At 37.0% G+C, this 20245-nt stretch overlaps 1 protein-coding gene across 1 annotated transcript; it reads right to left on the bottom strand.

The window, feature by feature from the left end:
• Positions 1-1244: 1244 nt before the first annotated feature.
• LOC113318565 (galactinol--sucrose galactosyltransferase-like) lies at positions 1245-4935 on the bottom strand. The gene is made up of 4 exons (XM_026566747.1): positions 3411-4935; positions 2522-2699; positions 2046-2413; positions 1245-1936 (listed from the first exon to the last, which is right to left on the bottom strand). The coding sequence occupies exons 1-4, from the start codon at positions 4641-4643 to the stop codon at positions 1376-1378; spliced, it is 2340 nt and encodes a 779-aa protein (XP_026422532.1). The 5' UTR covers positions 4644-4935; the 3' UTR covers positions 1245-1375.
• Positions 4936-20245: the final 15310 nt, after the last annotated feature.

The following is a 20245-nucleotide window of genomic DNA, read 5'->3' as shown; positions in this document are numbered from 1 at the left end:
GTCTTCTATTCTTAATCAGTTTCAGAAGCATCACCTTCTTCTTAGATTCTTCCTCAATTCACTACACCCGGCCTTCAGTTTCTTCTTGTCTAACTCCAAATCAATCTTCAATCGGTTTCCAAAACTCTAGTTCTAAAATTAGGGAAGAACATGAAACCCTAACTATCAGATTCTTCACGCATGACTCCATATCATCCAATTAACCTCGACCCGTTCCACAATCAACAAAAACCACTTCTAATCATCTATCTAGAGCGTCAGATTCACTTTCTAAATCATCTCAGAGTTCTTCTCATGGAACCCTAATTTCATTGATTCTTCATCACGATTCCCGGAAGCACCTTCTTCTTCGTAATTCCCTGATACATCAACTCTTCCTCCATCTAAACAACATCACGAATTGAATTTTCTTGAATCTACTCTCAAAATCACTACTCGAGCGAAGAACAGAAGAAAGCAGAGAAGAGAAGAAAGAAAAGAAGAAGAAGGAAAAATGAAGAAGAAAGAAGAGAAAATAAGAGTTTATCCTCTCGCAGCCTCGCTACGTATAGAGTCACTCTAATAAGAGGCCCAAGAAGAATTTGCTATAGGCCCAACTAATTATACTTAGCTAATAAGAGGCCCAAGAAGAAATCGATTGAATCCCTAATTGTCCTACGGTGCGGGTAATCCGCGGTTATCAAATCCCAACCGCAACCGTAACCGCACCGCCTGCGGATTTGAAAATGCATCCGTGTCCGATCCATAGCTCTTGCGGATTAGTTTTCACCCGCAATTTTACGGACGGATACGGATAAAAACCGCGGTTACGGTTTTTATGCTCAGTCCTATTTATTAACAGTCAATTAATGGGCTTAACAGGAAAAACTCCAATAGAGTTAAGCCTTTAATGCGTCCGAAACATTTTCAAGTCGAGTCATTTTTTTATTTAATTCTTCAATATCCTCCAACATCGTACACATTTCTTTCTGTCTTCTCATCTCCCATATGCTTATGGCGTTGTAAAATTGTCCAGCATTGATAAATGGTATACAGAGTGGTGAGTGGTCAAGTTGTAGTTTTTGTGCTGACTGAATTCTTGGATACATTTTTATAGCCTGTTTATTTCTGAAGTTTTAACAACATGAAAGATATATGTCAATGTCATGACCCTAACTTATTGGTTTTTGTATAAGGTCATGCAAATTGTTTTGCAACATAGTGTAGAGTATCCTCCCAAGTGAATCGAGTGCCCATACTAAAAATAACTAAAATGATGCAGAATATTTTGATGAACAGCTTATACTAGAACTTGCCCAATATTATGGGTTACAAATGAACTAGCTTTAGCTCAACCAAATACTTAACATACAGTACCAAATTAAAAAAGTACAAATTAGAACGAGTACTCAATTTGAGTTAGACTAGAAGAATTAGGCCATGGAACTTGAATCACTACCATTTGTTCATTATCATACTCGAATGCTACGTCTTCTCCATCAATACGACATGTTTTAGGTGGCTCAGATGTAAACACTCTCATTTCTCCAGTTCCCTTAACGCCAATTTCAATTGAATCCTGGTTGACGCATAGGGATTGAATTGCACCACCAGTATTAAGCATGTTAACTAGTCCTATGGGTGCAAACCGGACCATTTTCTTCGGTAGAATCATTACAGGAGAAAATGTTAGAAGTTCAAAATTAAAAGGATCCAGTGTAATTTCAATATGTTCATTGGTCTTCAAGAACCCTAACGTCTTGGCCTCGAAAGCGTAAACAGCGAATTCTTCAACATGATCAATGGCAATTGGAATTTTTCCATTTTTCCACTCGATATCTGTTGGATATATGGTGGATTTTAAAGGCGTAGAAAATTCAAAAGCAAATCTGTTTTTCCTGGTTTCAGGACACCACCCTCCTCCTTGGCAATTGAACACACCCAATACTCCAGTGTACTGTAACAAAGGCATCTCAAAATACTTATTTAGAAAAGTTTCCATGACGTTAGCTGAAAGTACACGAAAATTGACAGCTTAATGAAAAGTAGAAGTTTGTTTATATTACCTTGTTAAGGTTCCATATCTTGAGCATAGTCTTACCATCAAGAAGTGGATACTCAAAGAGGCAATCCCTGGTTGGAAGCGCATAATGCTCACAACGTAAGATCGAACCATCAGGTAATGCTAGGCTTTTAAGTAGCTTGAAGTCGTGTTGGCCGACAGAATCACTAACATAGATAGGACCTCCTGATATTGCCCTAGAAGCAGCATGAAATTTTGAACAAGGGTGAGTAGACTGAAACATATCCCAGTCAGGAAGTATGAAATTTCCCATCCACAAACTATTGTAAGCACAATGCACCATATGGCATCCTTGTAGCCAGAATGTCCCGCTAGTATCGCCGGCTGGATCAGTGCACCAAAAATCATCACCTGCAGGAGACAAAGTTAATCCAATGATCAGATAAAGCATAAAAATATTAATCTCTAAATTAAACTACAGAAAATGTGACCAAATTTAAGGAAAAAATCATATCATACCGACACGACCAAGGGAGATCGCCTGAGTTCCGAGAAACATAAAATCGTTACAGTGTTCCATGCTGGCAATTACACCATTCCCTTTGAAATGTTTCCTCATTGAATCATTCAGTGCACTGTAATAAGCTTTGGCTAGCTCTACTCTCCCGCCATATTCCTCGCCCAACATCTCTAACAACTGCATCATCATATTCATGCTTTATTAATAATTTGCAACCAAATAATAACCATTTTACCAAGAAACCCAACATTGAGACTATTTCAAGGTCGCCAGACGCATATTTAGAACTTTGATTTATAAGATTTAATAGCATTTCACCACAAACCATCGACATATAAGATCTGGGACCATAGATTCCCAGATAGAATAATATATGATTAATTCAATGCAATTTCAAGTTTTCTTTTGCCTAATAAAATTTAAGATGAGCTAGGCTGTTATTATCCTGGATCCGTGTACGCCCTTTAAGAGTATTACTTGCGGAATAACCGGTTTGGCGCCTCCTTGGATATCATTTTCCATATTTTCACGACAAAAAAGCAGATAAACTAGTAGAGAGAAACTCTACCAAAACCGACTCTTATTTGTCGGTGAGTCTGATGACATTCCATCGAGACCCATGGCCACTCAAACGGGATTCACCATGCCGAGACTAACGTTTCCGGAGACGAGGTTTATTTATTTACTTATTTATTTTCTGTCAGTCTGTCTAGCCACGTTTCTCTTAAAAAAGCTTCGGATAAGCATACATGTCACATGGAAGAAAAGTCTCTATAGACGTAGTAGTGAAAAGACACCACTCCTACAAGTTGTCACACCTCACTTGTATATTAAATGAAACGGAGTAAATAAGATAGAGAAATGAGAAGGAAAGTTTAAAAAACTTACTTCGATGACATCTACTTTGACACCATCAACGCCAACAGACTCAAGATAAGAGTGCAACCCTTCGTACATCTGATGAACATCCTCCGGTGAAACCAATCCAACGCCATTTTCTACGATCTTATCAACGGCTAGATCTTCCATAGTCGTTTTCAACCCCGGCGAAAGCGTAAGACCCACAACTTTGGATTGAGGCAACCCTTTGACATTTGGTTTTATGCCACCCCAGAACCCACACAAAGCATGCCAAACATAGACATATTCAACGCTCTTGAAGTCCTCCTTCAAATCCTTGATAAAAGCACCCATTCCTGTTGCTAAGGGCAGTTCCTTTTCGCTGTTTTTTTCATTCTTGTTACTCTGATAGTCTTTGAACTTGTAATTTTCTTGAAAAGTTTTGAGTCTGGCTGGCATTTGTTCACCAGCAACAGTTCTATCCATACCTTCTTCATCAGGTGGTGCATCATCACGACCTATGGATTGCCAACCATCATCAATAAGGACTAACCCCGGAGGGCAACCACCTTCTACTAAATTTTTGACACCTTCATAAACCCCTTGTGGATGCACTGTTGTATAAAATGCATCCCAAGTACACCACCCGAATTTATCAACTATACCAGGTACAGTTTTTTCTTCCAAGAGTTTGAATGTATCAGAATGATTTCGAATAACTTTTATAGCTTCTTTAACTATAACAAACGGATCGGTACCGACGTGTATGTATAAACAAGCACGAAATTCAGATTGAGTAACTAAGGTAGACCCACTTTCCATACATATATCTACACTATCATCAATTTTACCTGGTTGTAAACACCCACGGAACGAACCTTCAAGTAGAGGAAGTAGTAAAACATACGGGCGAGAACGATTCGGATCGTTCTCTAGTAACACCATCTGAGTTTCATGTTCCAAATCACTTCCTTTGTTGCCAACCCAATGTGTTGTCCACCAAACTTTGAATCTAAATATACTCATAAATCTTGTATCCTTGAGTTTACCTATAGAATTCACATGGTAACTCTTGGGTTCATTAGAGTTAAACCCAAGATAGCAACCTTTCTTATTGTCTATAGATGTTGGAGTGAGTGTGATGTTTGAAGGAACTTCAGATAAAATTAAATGATCATTGACCATAAGATTTGATCCTTTTAAATTGATCAAGGTTGGTCTTTGATGATCATCAGTGACCATGACATGGTTTTGAGTAGCTTTAATTATGCTAGGAGCCATGATTCAAAACTAACAAAGGTTGGAAGTGATCAAAAAGAAAAGAAGTATGTATATGGACTGTATTTGAGTGTGAAATATAGGTAGTACGGTATGAAATTGGAATTTTATGTAAGGAATGATGAAATTATAACTGTGTTTTTGTATTTGTAAGGAAATGATTGAATTTGGGAGTCATTTGAATGCCTATGTAGTTGTAATTGTAATGAAGGGATTTAAGGTTTAGTAGTGCTTTCCAGTACCTTCTGGGTGCTCTGATTTATAGAAGACGGTGGTAAAGGACTTGAGAGTGACCCCAACAGTCCACATGGGAGCTATATTCTTATTTGCAGATGAATATGAAAAGCGTGGGAGAAAGAGAGCAAATTTCGTCTGCCTCATCGTCGATCATCGTCAGCTATGGATTGGTAGGGTTCGGACACATAAGTCAAAAAGCTTTGCCGACAATTTTCTACGTGTTACTGTTACAGAAGCTCCACGAGTTATAAAAACAATGTTTCAACTCACCTTAAATTAAATATCGAAGTTATAAAACACCTTTGCAAAGAGGAAGGAAAGGTCTTTGATTTCCATCTTGAAATATTTACTTCTGCACCTCCCAAGACCACACATGACTTGTGGAGATGAAATACCTGAAGGTCAGCTGAGAACCATGTGCACAAGTGGATATACCGTACCTAACCGTCAACTGTAAAACAGTTACACGTTAACTTGTAATGTTTGCCAACTTATTTGGATAATGGTTCAACTAACATAACTACCACAAAACAAATCATTTCTTTTAAGATATATAGTACCGACATCAACCAGTCAATATATCGAGGGTCAGACGACCGACCGACCAACTATATGTATAAACTATGCTGCTGTCATAGTAACAGGATACTCAGGGAACTAGCTAGATTATATTCTTAATTAATAAGATTTGATGAAAAAGAGATTACTTAAGAGATAAGATACGAGATATGTTGACGATTTCCTCTTGGATTTGGTTGCTAATTAAAGTGTGAACTGATGTCATGATTTGGGAGATCTTTTCCCACTTGTTGGTCGAGAAAGCTCGTGACCCAGCTAGTGTATCGCATTGTTTTGTTAAATAGTAAAGGTTTTAGCATGTCTAGCACATGGAATTCCACACAAATTATGGATCGAATCTCGTCGTCCATTAGCATCAGGCTCTAGGATTGCGGATGTTTTGGCCGTGATATATATCTCGTGTTGAAGATTGAGAAAGGGATGCTGCTTGATGATGTTACTGAGGTTGTGGTAGGAGAATTAAACAACAGTGATTGACAATAATGTGTCGGTTTTGCATCACGTGATGTTAGGAGATAAGGGGAGAAAGATTAGTGATGGGTGTTGATTCGAGTCTTTTATAGCCTCTTAGCTAAGATGTTTAAAGCCAATACAAGTAGTTCAGTGGGGAGACTATGTTAGGGAATATTAAGATTGGCGATGATTAGATTCCCATATTTAACAAGACATCATAATACTGTCCTGGGCTTTATACTTTAGAGTCAAGACATGGGCTAATCAATCCCTACTAATGAATAGGAAGATTTTTAAGTTCAGCACGTAATAATTTCAAATGGTGCCAAATATAAACCACACAATTTAAGGAAATGGAAAATTTTAATTTTTTTTGATCATATATTAACCCAATAATCAAAAATCAAAGGAAATAATTACATTCTTTTGTAGTTAGTTGTCTTTTTTTTTTCCTCAAAAGTTTAATTTCTATATTCTCGGTGAAGAAAATAAAAATTTAACGCTAACGCCTGGCTTTTTTGAAACGAATTGCCAATCGTACGCATAATCGGCTTACCTTACTTTAATTATTTTCAAATAAGTCTTTACATCGTTTCTATAATATTTCTTCAATATCCCCTAACCTCTCATCTCCATGGCAAGACGCTAATTCTTATGCCGAGTGGACGATTTCTTTCAAACTTTTGTTAACTCAAATTAAGATTTAACTTTACACCCCGTCTATTTATAATGTTTTAATCATAATCATATGAAACATTTAAATCATGACTGTAATTTATTGTGTGTTATGTCATGATATTTGTTTTGAATCCTAGTGTATGCCATGGCTATACTTTTTGTCCTGATCTTCCCAAGTGAATTGAGTGCATCTATAGTTTGTTTTCCAGACATATCAACGTTGCCCACCCCCCGAGGAAAAATCCTACGGGATGGGAAAATTTTGAAAAACAGATGGGAAAACGTTTGAATTTGAGCATTTGCATCAACTTCGGCGATACCTTTATCGTGCGAATGGAAGCTCTACCGCATGCTAAAGACTAGGTTAGTTTTGCGGCTGAGCAGCGATGCATCAACCACGAGATAATCCCTTTGCCGACGGCTGGATTTGAAGGAGTGAGCAACCTTATATCATTTTACCAAGGCTTTTTAGCATGTTAAACACATAGAGGTGCATATGGATCGAATCTCGTCGTCCATTAGCCTTACCGTTTCCCTCTAGGACTGTGGATGTTTTTGCCATGGATATACATCATATACATGGAATACAGAATATTAAGGATGTGTTTGATAGTAGATCTTTCCATGAAAAGCGTGTTTTTCGCGGTTTGGTCAAAAATCTGTTTCCATGAAATTGTAATAAAAGCGTGGCCGAAAATATGTTTTAAACTCCATTCCGTAGAATTCCATGGAAAGGCTTTCCTTGCCTCCCCAAGAAAACTGATTTCATGGAAACACTTTTCATGGAATTGTTTCCTTTCTCTGTTATCAAACAGCCTAAGAATTAGATCGGTGAATATTCGATTTCCCATGACATCAACAAGACATCATAATACTGTAATGGGCTTGATCATGTTACTGGGCTTGTGGTAGGACTCCTATCGTGGGAGAAGAACCGTTTTTTTTTGGCACTACTCCATTTTGGAGGGGACTACTATTTTTTTTTCGGTGGATATTTGAAGTAAGTGTGAGTCACCCCTTATGCCTATATTAATTTTAGTACCAAAGTTACCGTTTCTAATTAAGTTAGCGTAATGATTAGTGAGTTAATTAATTAATGATTAGTGAGATTAAATTAATAAGTTGATTTTTTTCAAAAGAAGAATTATTGAGAAGGAGAAGAAGAAGATGAAGATGAGGATTTTGGATGAAAAAAAAGTTAGATCTTTTTCTTTAAGAGCCACAACAAGAGTATGATGTTTTGGGTACTCACGGATACTTCAAATTTAGTTAATGGTGCTTGAATTGGCCAAAACAATCCTCAAAATGAACAATTTACAAATTGATTTCAGCTTGGTTAAAAAAGTTCGGCCACGACATCTGAAGAACAAGTAGCCGAACTCATCTGCAAGTGTAGTTTGGCCAATTTTTCTGAAAACACAGGTAGCTGAACTCAGCTTTAATGGGGTTTTTTCTTTTTGAGAAAAGTTCGGTTAAGAGAAGAAAATTGCGACGTAACCGAACTCAATATATAGGTTTTTTAGAGAAAAGTTCGGTTAGGAGAAAAAAATTGCGGCGTAACAAAACTTTTTGCGACGAAACCGAATTAAAAGATCGGCTGGGACATTTTTTTGCGACGTAACCGAGCTTTTCACTGAAAAAAAAAACTCCATTAAAGTTGAGTTCGGAAAGTTCTACAAAGTTTTTCACATAATTTCTAGCCAAACTTCTCTCTGCAATTTCCATTTTCAACTCATTTTGATGATTACTTCTCATTTTTCCAAACAAAAAACGAATGACAAGTAATGGGTTTGTGAGATTATCTTTGTTAATGATTTAAATTAAAATATACATATAGAGGTGGTGGTGGTTGGTGGTGGTAGTCAGAGATGGTAGGTGATGGTGGGCGGCAGTGGTGGGAGGAGGTGGTGGTTATGTATATATAGGTGGTTATTAGGTAGGTTTTAAATTAAATTAGTTAAAGAGTAGGTTACTCATTTCCAAAATTTAGGACACCCCTTATAACTACAGAGTGATGTTCTTATCAAATAGTAGTCCTCCTTTAAAATGGAGTAGTGCCCAAAAAACCAGTTCTAGGAGAACTGGTAATGGGTCGGTTTTGTAATGGGTCGGTTTTGCATCATGTGATGATATAGGAGATAAGGGGAAAAAGATTGGAGATGGGTTGATTAAAGTCTTTTATAGCCTCTTAGAGCATCCACAGTGGGCGAGTATAACCAAAAATTTGGGATGAGATCGTAACGCAGTGGGACGGAGTAAAGATCAAATTTGGACCAAAGATCAAATCCCAGATCATATTTGGTCGCGACCAAATACCAAATCCTAATATAGTCGGGCGTAAATTTAAATTACGCTTGTTGCTGGGCGGACACCCAACCATCCGCCCGTTCACTTACTCATCAGGCGGGCACCAAACCATCCGCCCCATTCAAAATGAAATTCATCAGGCGGACACCCAATCATCCGTCCGTTCACATTTCGTCAGGCGGACACCAAACCATCCGCCCCATTCAAAATGAAATTCATCAGGCGGACACCCAACCATCCGCCCGTTCACTTACTCATCAGGCGGACACCAATTTTACGCCCCATTCAAATTTCGGGCGTAAACCAATTTTACGCCCCATTCAAGCGTACACCAAATTTACGCCCGTTTTCGTGTGGTGATTAATTTTACGCGCGACCAAATTTGGTCTTCTCCCCATAACGTCACAGTACAGATTAAACTCATATTTAGTCTTTTTTTTTGGTATTTGATCTTTGAGTTTAGTCGTACCATTGCAGTCGCTCTTAACTAAGATGTTTAAAGCCAATACAAAGTAGTTCAGTAGGGAGAATATGTTGGGGAATATTAAGATTGGCGATGATTAGATTCCCATACGGCCATATATAACACTAGATAACTGTGTTTCCACATTGAAAGGCCGACCAAAAGGGGTGCAACTCAGTTAACTCGGTGAGTTAGTAAATAAATGAGCTCAAGGGGGCGCGTGTAAAGGTGGGTGGAAATAACTACAGTATACCATAATTCTGGTCTACCAGATTAGTCTTCTCTACCCGAACAAAAGAACATCTCTGTTTTTTGTTTTTTGATTGATCAATCGATAAATCCAAATACCTTGTTATTAGAATAAGTAAATTTAGCTAATTGCTATACAATTTTACTCGTTACTTCTTGTAAATTGGATTCTGATGCAGAAACCCGCACCCAGAATCAATCATCTTCAACGTTTAAATGAAAATTTTCCGTTCAAATTTTTTGCTCTGGTTTTGGATTTGCAGTTGATTCTGATTGATTCAATGGAGTTTTTGAATAACTTTGCACTGTTAATTTGTTCGTCTGATTATGGTTGGTTAAAATTGAGGAACAATTTGTGCAATTAACTCAAATTATTACTGAATTTTGTGAATTTCTTTTTAATTTTATTTTTTCTGCACATTTGTTGTGACAGACATCTTTGGGTTTTTTTCATCACATAGGGACTCCCTTTGGTCGTCCAATTAACAATACATCATAATACTATACTGGGCTTTATACTTTCAGGATTAAGAGATGGACTAATCAATCCCTAGCTACTAATGAATAAGAAGATTTTAGAAGTTCAGCATTTACTGATGAGATATTTTGATTTTGGGTCCTAATTTTGTGACCAAAGTTGTATTTGGGTACTAGAAAATTGCAAATTAGAGTTTGGGTTCCATGACCTTCATTGATCGTCTTGACTGTTAAGAAATTAATTAATTAATTTATTTATTTCTTTTTTTTGACGTCGTTAGTTACCGTTAAGAACATGGTTTGCATGTGCAGCTAAAATCCACTTAAGCATATCTGACGGGCAAGAAAGAAGAATCCAACGGTCCGGATTTCTTAGAAATTTTACTCCATCAAATTCACAATGGTATAGAACTCGTTAAGTTAATTTCACAAACACTTGCTGTGTGACTTGCTGTTTAGAGAGAGAGAGAGATATCTTTGTTTATCATTTTATACAACTCATTCCCTGTTATAATCCAACAATGGAAAAACTCATCAAATCATTATCGTCATCACCCATATCTAAATTATATAATCTGTATATATTCGCATTCACCAACATCTTTTTTAAGAATAATAATTCAGGCTCTAAATTTAGCTGATGGATTTATGTGTAATCAGTAATGCCGCTTTCAATATTAGCTGAGATCCAAACTCTAATTTGTCACTTTCTAAGACCCAAATACAACTCTGGTCATAAAATTGGGACCCAAAATCAAAATATCCCTTTAAAGGTATGGGAAATTTGAACTTTGATCATATATAAACCTAATAATCAAATCAATGGAAATAACTAAATTCTTTTGTAGCTGGTTGTCTTTTTTATATTTTTCTTTTTTGAAACAAATCCACGATGCAACACTTTATTGCTTACCTTATTCTAATTATTTCGAAAAAGGTTTTTACACCATTTCTATGGTATTTCTTCAATATTCCCCGATCTCTCATCTCCATGGCAAGACGCAACATTATTTTTCTTTTACTTGAGTGGACGATCTTTTTCACACTTTTGCTAACTCAAACTTCAGATCTATTTTTATACCCCGTCTATTTGTTAGGTTTTAATCATACGAAGCATTTAAATCATGACAGTAATTTATTATGTGTTGTATGTCATGATATTTGTTTTGAAACCTAATGTAACCTATATTTTTGAGTTTTGACTTGATCCTCCCAAGTGAATTGAGTGCCTAGGATATTTGTTGTGAATGGATGTTTTTTGTGTCACACGATTCACTTGATGTTTCACTATCCCGAGATTTCTAAGATAGGGTTATATTTCAGATCTTACGTGAGAATGGATTGATTAACGCTAAACTGTATTGATTTAATCATCAAAGGTGGACAATGAAGAACATATCCAAGGGTCGGAAGGTGAAGAACATATCCACTACGAGACAAATTTCGTGGAGAATTCTTCTAGCAGCCATCACTTGGATGGCGTGGAATTGCAGAGATGACTTTTCAAAAGAATCGACTTCAAAGCATAGCAAGTGATAGACACATTTTTGTATCTTAATTGTCCTCAATGTCTGTATATGTTGTTGGAGACACATTTTTATACTAATTATGGTGTTTTTATGTGTGTATATGTTGTTGGAGAAATAAACTCTTACGGAAAAAGTTGCTCGAAAAATGACATTTGTGTCCCAAAGAAAATTACTAATGCGATTATGTTTTCAGTAATTTTACTTCATATGTGCTGCCAACTAATGACTAATTAATGAGTGAACAAATGTAAATACGACCCACTGGAATCGATCTCGCAATGATACACCGTGACATTACATAATAGCTTTGTTAACAAATATACAATTTTTTTTTTGTTTCAGAAAGGTCTCTGGAAAGTTGTTGCTTATGTATTCTAACCGAAATGGAGTAAGAACCATTAACATGTTTTAAGGGAAATCCACAACCAAATTTTTTTGTTGCTTATGTATTGTAACTGAGCCACATCAAATCAAAAATCTTAATCGATGGGGTGGGACGAAGCCGTGCAACACTAAATCAAATATGCAACGGAACGGGGCAAGGCGAGGCGAGGCGAAGCCGAAGCCGGGCCACACGTAATAAAAAATGTATCGCGATTGGGTAGGGCGAAGCCCGTCGTCACCTAATAAAAAATGCCTCGGAACGGGGAGAGGCGAGGGGAAGCCGAAGCCGAGCCACACCTAATCAAAATGTATCGCGACAGGGTAGGGTGAAGCCCCACGTCACCTAATAAAAAATGCACTACGGGACGAGGCGAAACTACACTGCACCAAATCAAAAATATGATTAAAAGAAAAAAGATGTCCAATACATGGCACGAACACAAAATCTAGTTAGTCTTTTGAAAGAGACAAATTAAAAGGTGTAGTAACCAATCCTTATCTTCCTCCTTAAAATAAGTTTTCACGTTGAACGAAGATGAAACCTCGTTTCATATTGGTCGATTTTTAAATGTAAAAGCTATGATGCTGACGCTTGGCATAACTCTATTGGTCGAAATATTAAAATTTTGGTTAGTTTACATCAAGTATTTAACCATTCGTTAATTACGTCGTTGACAAAAAGGTATGCGGACAACACTTTTATTAGAGTTTTAACCTACAATTTTTTTTACACCGTCTTTACACCATATACTTAAATGTACGTTGGTAACACCGTCACATGTAGACAATACAGTTTTCTTAAATTTAATATAGTTAAGACGTGTATTACCAAAAGAAAAAAAGAATGTGTTTAGTTAAGAAACCAAGTAGTTCAATACAAAAAGGAAATCGTTTTAGTAAAGCAACGAGAAATCGAGTTATAATCACAAAACACACAAAAAGCACATAAAGTAGTTTCATCCTTTGTTCCTCGGGAGACATGGTACTCATAACCGTGTAATTAATGTCACAATGTGTCGGTTTTGCATCATTTGTAATTAATGTTAGGTGGTTCGGGGGAAAAGATAAGTGACGGGGTGTTTGATTCGAGCCTTTATATCCTTCTCACTAAAGATGTTTAAAGCCAACAAACAAGTAGTTTAGTGGGGGGACTATGTGAGGGAAAATTAAGATTGGTGAATATCATTAGACTCCCCATAACATTAATAAGACATCATAATGCCGTACTGGGCTTTATCATTGTGAAGATTGGATTCCAGCAAAAACACTTTTTAAGCATGTTTATTTTTTCAAAAGAGAGACGCCCTTGAACATTTAGGCTCTCACAGAGTCAATTGAGGTGGATTAATAGGAAGATTTAGAAATTCACAATATAATTTCAACTGGTACCAAATATCAAACACGGAGTTTAAAAAAATGGAAAAATTTAATATGTTTTTTGAACTTAGATAACATGGAAATTCAATAATCAGAAGAAAGGATCAGATTCTAATTATTATTGTCTTTTTATTTTTTTGAAGTTTAATTTCTTTTAAAAGAAAAAAGAAAGTTGCAGTCCCAGCTGGGCCTTTTTCAAAGATATGGGATTGTAGAAATTTCCCGGTCATATCTGGGCCTTTTTTAAATGACATTAGGATGTATCCGTTAATTTCTTACATTATGTTAACTACTATGCACGAGGTCGTTAAACCGTCTTTGCAATAATTCTTTAGTATCCCCCGGCATCTCGTCTCCTTTGTGAGACCCAACATTGTTATTATTTATCATAAGTATGTATGGATGACTTTTCTTCATTCTTTATTTTTTTTTTGCTAATTCAAACTTGATATCTATCTTATTCTATTTATTTACTAAGGTTTAACAGCGTGAAATACTTAATTCGTGATAGTAACTTGTTGTGTGTTGTACGTCTGAAGCTAATGTGCACATACTTTTGACATGATCGCATCAAGTGAATGGCCATATAATAGTAGTTTGTTATCCAAATATACTAGGGGCTGTAATTATGGGAGTTTGACCAAACCGGAGGACAATAATGGGAATCCCGAGTGTCAACCGAGGTTACCATCAACAATGCCGGGGTCGCTATTGCCGATGGCACGGCGTAGGTGAGCTGTATCAAGGACCGGGGTGCCACGAAGGAAATAACTAGTGGGTGTCCAAGTAACCCAGCTGTAATATTACATGTGTATGGACCGTACAGTTGACAATAGAAGACTTGTTAAGAAAGATAGTCGAGTACACGTGTACGACATTTAGATGTCAGGCTCTGTCTATAAAAGGAGAGATTCCTTCCAGAGAGAGTTAGAGTTCTCCACATATTGTATTATGTATTGGGATTAGTCTCCATATTATCCTATGATAATTTATGGGTGTTTACATTTAGCGACTCTGCTGGGGACTAATCTTCAATACCAATATCGACTCCTACCTTATATCGGAAAAAAATCTTCAATACCGCTACATCAGAACCAATAAAACTAATGCATCTGCATTTCAAAACACCTAAAATATCGAAATTGTTGCGACTTCGGCTTACATTTCATCTCATCTTTTTTACCCAGGGCGTCAACTAAACAGGGTCCTCGGAATACAAAACACCAAGAACATCTGGATCTTCAACTCAATAGCGCCCCCGGGTTATAATATCGGAAAATGGGTCATTTGTCCAAATATTTTTAAATCACGGTTCAAATGGACGAGTAAAAAATAGTTTGGGTGAAATGGCAAAAAAAAAAATAACAAGGATGAAACTGGATACATCCTGTGTAAATTAAAAATAAGAAAAAATATTTGAAAATGGGCACGATGAAACTGGTTACATCCTGCCTATTTTTACATTTTTATCCATTTAAACAGTATCAAAATCTAACTGTCCATTTCACCCAGGAATTGTTGATTTTGGTCTTTTTAACCAATTTTATGTTATAATATAGCAAAAACGTCACCAAGCCTTTCAATCAAATAACGCCAATGTTTCCCCTTACATCCGACAATCATCATCATCAAAATTACTTCGAGGATTTCATTCATCAGCAACAACGAAAGGAGATTAGATTTCTTCATCAATATCTATTACTAGCATTTCATGATTCAGCAAACATCAGCAGGATCCAAAGATAAAAGGAGAGAAAGAGGGGATGTGAAGTAAAGATGAACTTTCACAGAATAACAGGACAAATCTTCTTCTCTTATCATTGTCTTTGTTAGAAGCCAACGTATGCATGAAGTTCACATGCATGATCATTACTTGGTGCATACACCAAGTAACTTCTATGTTTAGGACAGTCTCAGTATTTGGAATGGTTTCTGTAATTAGCTTTTATTCCTTGTAAAAGATTGTAACCAAAACATTGATGATTCTTGCTCTTCTCAACATAACGAGAAAGAGAAAATATATCTGTTTTCATGAAATTTGATATGGTATCTTGAGCAGGTACGTTTCTTCAAAAAAAAAAAAAATTTCTTCTCACACGTTTTTTTTTTTTTTTTTTCTTTCTTTTCTCTTCTCCTTCCTTCTTGATTCTCTTTCCCTCTCACTATGGTTGCATCACCACCACCATCTCCATCTAAAGTACGAGGACCTAAGTTTGATGACTCTAGCTCAAGCTTAGACCCTTATGATGTACCAGCGTCGGACAATCCGTCGACTGTGCTTTATTCCCCTGTGTTAACGGGTGATAATTATCCCACATGGTCAAGGGGTATTGCTCGGGCTTTAAGATCAAAGAACAAATACGACTTTTACGACGCTTGCGAAGATTTACTCCCTTGTTCGTCAGGAAGAACAACAACAATTTATCAATGTTGCTGCTACACCCCAGATTGACAGCGCAGCCTTGTCTACCAGATTTGCACCTCGACCTTCCCCTTGGAGCAACACCAATGGATCGAGCAGCAAGAAGCCGCGACCGTCTTGTGATCATTGCGAAATATTGGTCACACAAAGGACCGTTGTTATCAACTGGTTGGTTACCCGAAGAAGCCAAGAGATGAAACAAGCACGGGCTACACGGGAAACTCCAGCACAGGCTACACGGGAAAATCTGTCGCTCCAAGTAGCTACATGGCTGCTGCTCCACAATTGACCCATGATCAATACAATCAACTTTTAGCATTGCTCCAAACTGGTACTACGACAACAATTGCAAATCTTGCAGGTATGTCTTTTTTTACAAAAAATTCTCTTTGGATTATAGATACAGGAGCATCTAATCATATTTGTTGTTCCTTGAAGCTTTTCTCATCTTACATTAAAACACCTTCACCCATCTCTTTTCAACTTCCCAATGGAAGTTCTCTATCCGCACTTCATGCGGGAACGGTTCACTTTTCTCCCACCTTAAAATTTACTAACGTGCTTCATGTACCTACTTGCAAATTCAATTTATTATCAGTAGGACAATTGGTTCGCTCTAAGCGCTATTCTGTAAAGTTTGAATCTAATCACTGCTACTTTCAGGACCTACAAACGAAGAAGCTGATTGGTCAGGGTGATTACTAGAATGGTCTATATTATCTTCGTGCTGTTACTGCTTTTTCTGTTTCGCTTCCGCAAAATTTTCATCTTTGGCATTGGAGATTAGGACATCCGTCCTCCACTAGATTAGATTACTTATCGAAGAAATTTCCCTTTATTAGTTCAGACAAAGGCATCTGTGGGATTTGTCCACAGGCAAAACAATCTCGTTTAAAGTTTCCTTCTCGTTGTAGTTCTAGTTATAGGATTTTTGAATTAATCCACTATGATATTTTGGGACCCTTTAGCGAACCAAGCATCACTGGGGATCGTTATTTTTTGTCTATTGTTGACGATTTTTCCCGTTGCACTTGGATATTTTTAATGAAGGTTAAATCTGAAACTTTTAAATACTTACAATATTTCATCTCTTATGTTCGTACTCAATATAATCATTCTATTCATACCCTCTCCTATGGATCAGGAGATGTTTTCTTACCTCAAATTCAAAAAATACGTTCTGATAATGGAACTGAATTTCTCTCAAAATCCATGCAAGAGTTGTTCTTCCAACTTGGCATAGTGCACCAACGAAGTTGTGTTGCCACACCCCAACAAAAATGAGTGGTCGAACGCAAGCATCGTCATCTTCTTGAGGTTGCTCGCTCTCTAAGATTTCATTCTTATCTACCTCTAAAATTTTGGGGTGAATGTGTGCTTACTGCCACCTTTTTAATAAATAAACTCCCAACTCCATTACTTGGTTACAAATCACCTCATGAAATTTTATTTGGATGTCCTCCAAACTATACCTCACTTCGTGCTTTTGGTTGTTTATGTTACGCCAAAAACACTAAGATCAAACATAAATTTGATGCTAGAGCATGCCCTGGAATTTTTATTGGTTATCCCTACGGTCAAAAAGGATACCGCATATATGATATCGACGCCAAAACAATTTATGTTTCTAGGGACGTTGTCTTTCATGAATCTATTTTTCCATTCTCTACTTTGGTCGATTCAAGTTCCGATCCTAAAGATGACATGATCCAACATGATACGGTTGTGATAATAAACCACCCACCATAAAAACACCTCCTGCTGTTTTCGACTCCAAGATTTCACTAGGCAGCAATCTACACGCTCATGTCGACGTTGCTGCTGATGCTTCTGCCAATGACGCTGTCGACGCTACTGCTGATGTTTTTGTCCACGACGCTCCTGTAGATGCGGCTGTAGACGCTGTTGTGGATGCTGCTGTAGATGTTACTGCAGACGACGTTGCTGTAGACGTTGCAGTGTATGCCACTGCTGACGTTACTACACCTGATGCTGCTCGTTTGCCACCTCCTTCGTCTGCCATGCCGGAGCCAACTCCTGTACTACTCGAAAGACACCAACGGGTACGTTGTCCTCCCTATTACTTAAAATACTATGCCTGTAATACGACTTTTACTCCATCATCTACCGAGCCTTTATACCCTTTGTCTCATTATTTGAAATTTGAGCAATTTTCTACTGCTCAAAAGCATTTCCTCTCAACTATTATCACTCAAAATGAACCTCGCACCTTTCAAGAAGCCATGCAATCCCCAATATGGAAAAATTCCATGGTTGCAGAAGTTACTGCCTTGAAAGAGAACGACACATGGTCTGAAGTTCCTCGTCCCCATAATAGATCTGTTATTGGATGTAAATGGGTGTATCGCATCAAATATAAATCTGATGGAGCAATTGAGCGTTATAAAGCTCGTCTGGTTGCCAAAGGTTATACTCAACTTGAAGGAGTCGATTACCATGACACTTTTGCACCAGTTGCAAAACTTGTCACTGTTCGTATGTTATTATCTATCGCCTCCATCAAAGGATGGTCTCTTCACCAACTTGACGTCAATAATGCCTTCCTTCAAGGTGATTTAAATGAAGAATTTTTTATGGAATTACCTCCCGGTTTTCAACGACAGGGGGAGAATCTAATTTGTCGTTTACAAAAATCTATTTATGGCCTTAAACAAGCTTCTCGTCAGTGGTTTGCAAAATTTTCAACCACTCTCATTGCAGAAGGTTTTAAACAATCTGTAGCAGATTATTCTCTATTTTTATTATCATAAAAATGCTATCTCTATATATATTTTAGTATATGTAGATGATATTATTATAACAGGAAATGATCCTATACTGATTCAACACTTCAAAAAGGTTCTTGAAAAGAAATTCTCAATCAAGGACTTAGGAAAGTTACAGTACTTCTTAGGAATTGAAGTTTCTCGATCGCCGAAAGGCATTTTCTTATGTCAAAGAAAATATACTCTGGATATTCTCCAAGATGCAGGGCTAACAGGATCACGCCCATCATCATTTCCTATGGAGGAAAATATCAAACTAACACCTACAGATGGAAAACTCCTAGATGATCCTTCATCTTATCGTTGTTTGATTGGACAACTTCTTTATTTAACAGTCACTAGGCCTGACATAGTATATGCAGTAAATTATCTCAGTCAATTTATGCAAAAGCCTACAAATACGCACATGGGTGCTGCCAATCGTATACTGCGATATTTAAAAGGTTCCATTGGTAAAGGAATTCTCTTGTCATCAAATAGTGATTTAATCTTATCAGGATATACAGATTCAGATTGGGAAAGCTGTCCAACAACTCGTAGATCTACCAGAGGATATGTTACCATGATGGGTAATAATCCTATATCTTGGAAAAGTAAAAAACAACTTACTGTGGCTCGATCATCTGCAGAAGCTGAATATCGAGCTTTATCTAATCTTGCAAGTGAAGTTCAATGGCTCACTTATCTCATACAAGAATTTAAAACTAAGATTCCTAAACCAGTGAAAATACACTGTGATAACCAAGCTGCAATTCATATTGCAAATAATCCAATTTTTCACGAACGAACAAAACACATTGAAATAGATTGTCACTTTGTTCGTGAAAGAATTGTGTCAGGATTAATATTACCAACCTATGTCAAATCCAAAGATCAATTAGCAGACATTTTCACAAAGGCATTAGGAGGAGAACATCATCAACGCATTGTCAGCAAGTTGGGCGTATACGATATATCTCATACGGCTCCAACTTGAGGGGGAGTGTTAGAAGCCAACGTATGCATGAAGTTCACATGCATGATCATTACTTGGTGCATACACCAAGTAACTTCTATGTTTAGGACAGTCTCTGTATTTGGAATGGTTTCTGTAATTAGCTTTTATTCCTTGTAAAAGATTGTAACCAAAACACTATAAATATAAGATGATTCTTGCTCTTCTCAACATAACGAGAAAGAGAAAATATATCTGTTTTCATGAAATTTGATAGTCTTTAGCACTTAGATCTGAGAGTTTTAAGTAGAACTGTGTAAAAAAAAAACATGCTGTATGAAAAGCTAGGGTTTATTCTTGAGCAAAACTTGGTTTTCCTCCCCAAATTTCGACGGATGTCAATTTGGTTTTCAAATTTACCATCAACGAACCTTTTATTAAAAACCCATTTGAACCATTTCAAAAAAATTGAGCACAACATTTTGGCATGATTTCGGGATTTTACCCCACGAACAAAATCAAGCAAAAGTTTTCAACGACTTATGTCGTATTTCAAATAACTTAGTTTGAATCTTTTCTCGGCTATTCACTGAATTGATTTGCTATTGCAGTGATAATAGAAATGCTGTAGCTAATAACAGCCGAAGGAGAAATTCACAACTGATTTTCTTTGCCCCTATACGGGTTGTATCTCTAGTCTTCAACATCGGGTTCTATCTCTAATCAGTTC

This window comes from Papaver somniferum, chromosome 10, assembly GCF_003573695.1.
Source record: "Papaver somniferum cultivar HN1 chromosome 10, ASM357369v1, whole genome shotgun sequence".
Taxonomy (NCBI): Eukaryota; Viridiplantae; Streptophyta; class Magnoliopsida; order Ranunculales; family Papaveraceae; genus Papaver; species Papaver somniferum.
This window is presented reverse-complemented; position numbering and strand designations above follow the sequence as displayed.

Bases quoted from the DNA above. Each gene is read 5' to 3' on its own strand.
- LOC113318565 (XM_026566747.1), bottom strand. From the start codon at position 4,643: ATGGCTCCTAGCATAATTAAAGCTACTCAAAACCATGTCATGGTCACT. The intron at 2,700-3,410 runs GTAAGTTTTTTA...ATGATGATGCAG, and splicing joins TCAAAGTAGATGTCATCGAA to TTGTTAGAGATGTTGGGCGA. The intron at 1,937-2,045 runs GTAATATAAACA...CCTTTGTTACAG, and splicing joins AGATATGGAACCTTAACAAG to TACACTGGAGTATTGGGTGT.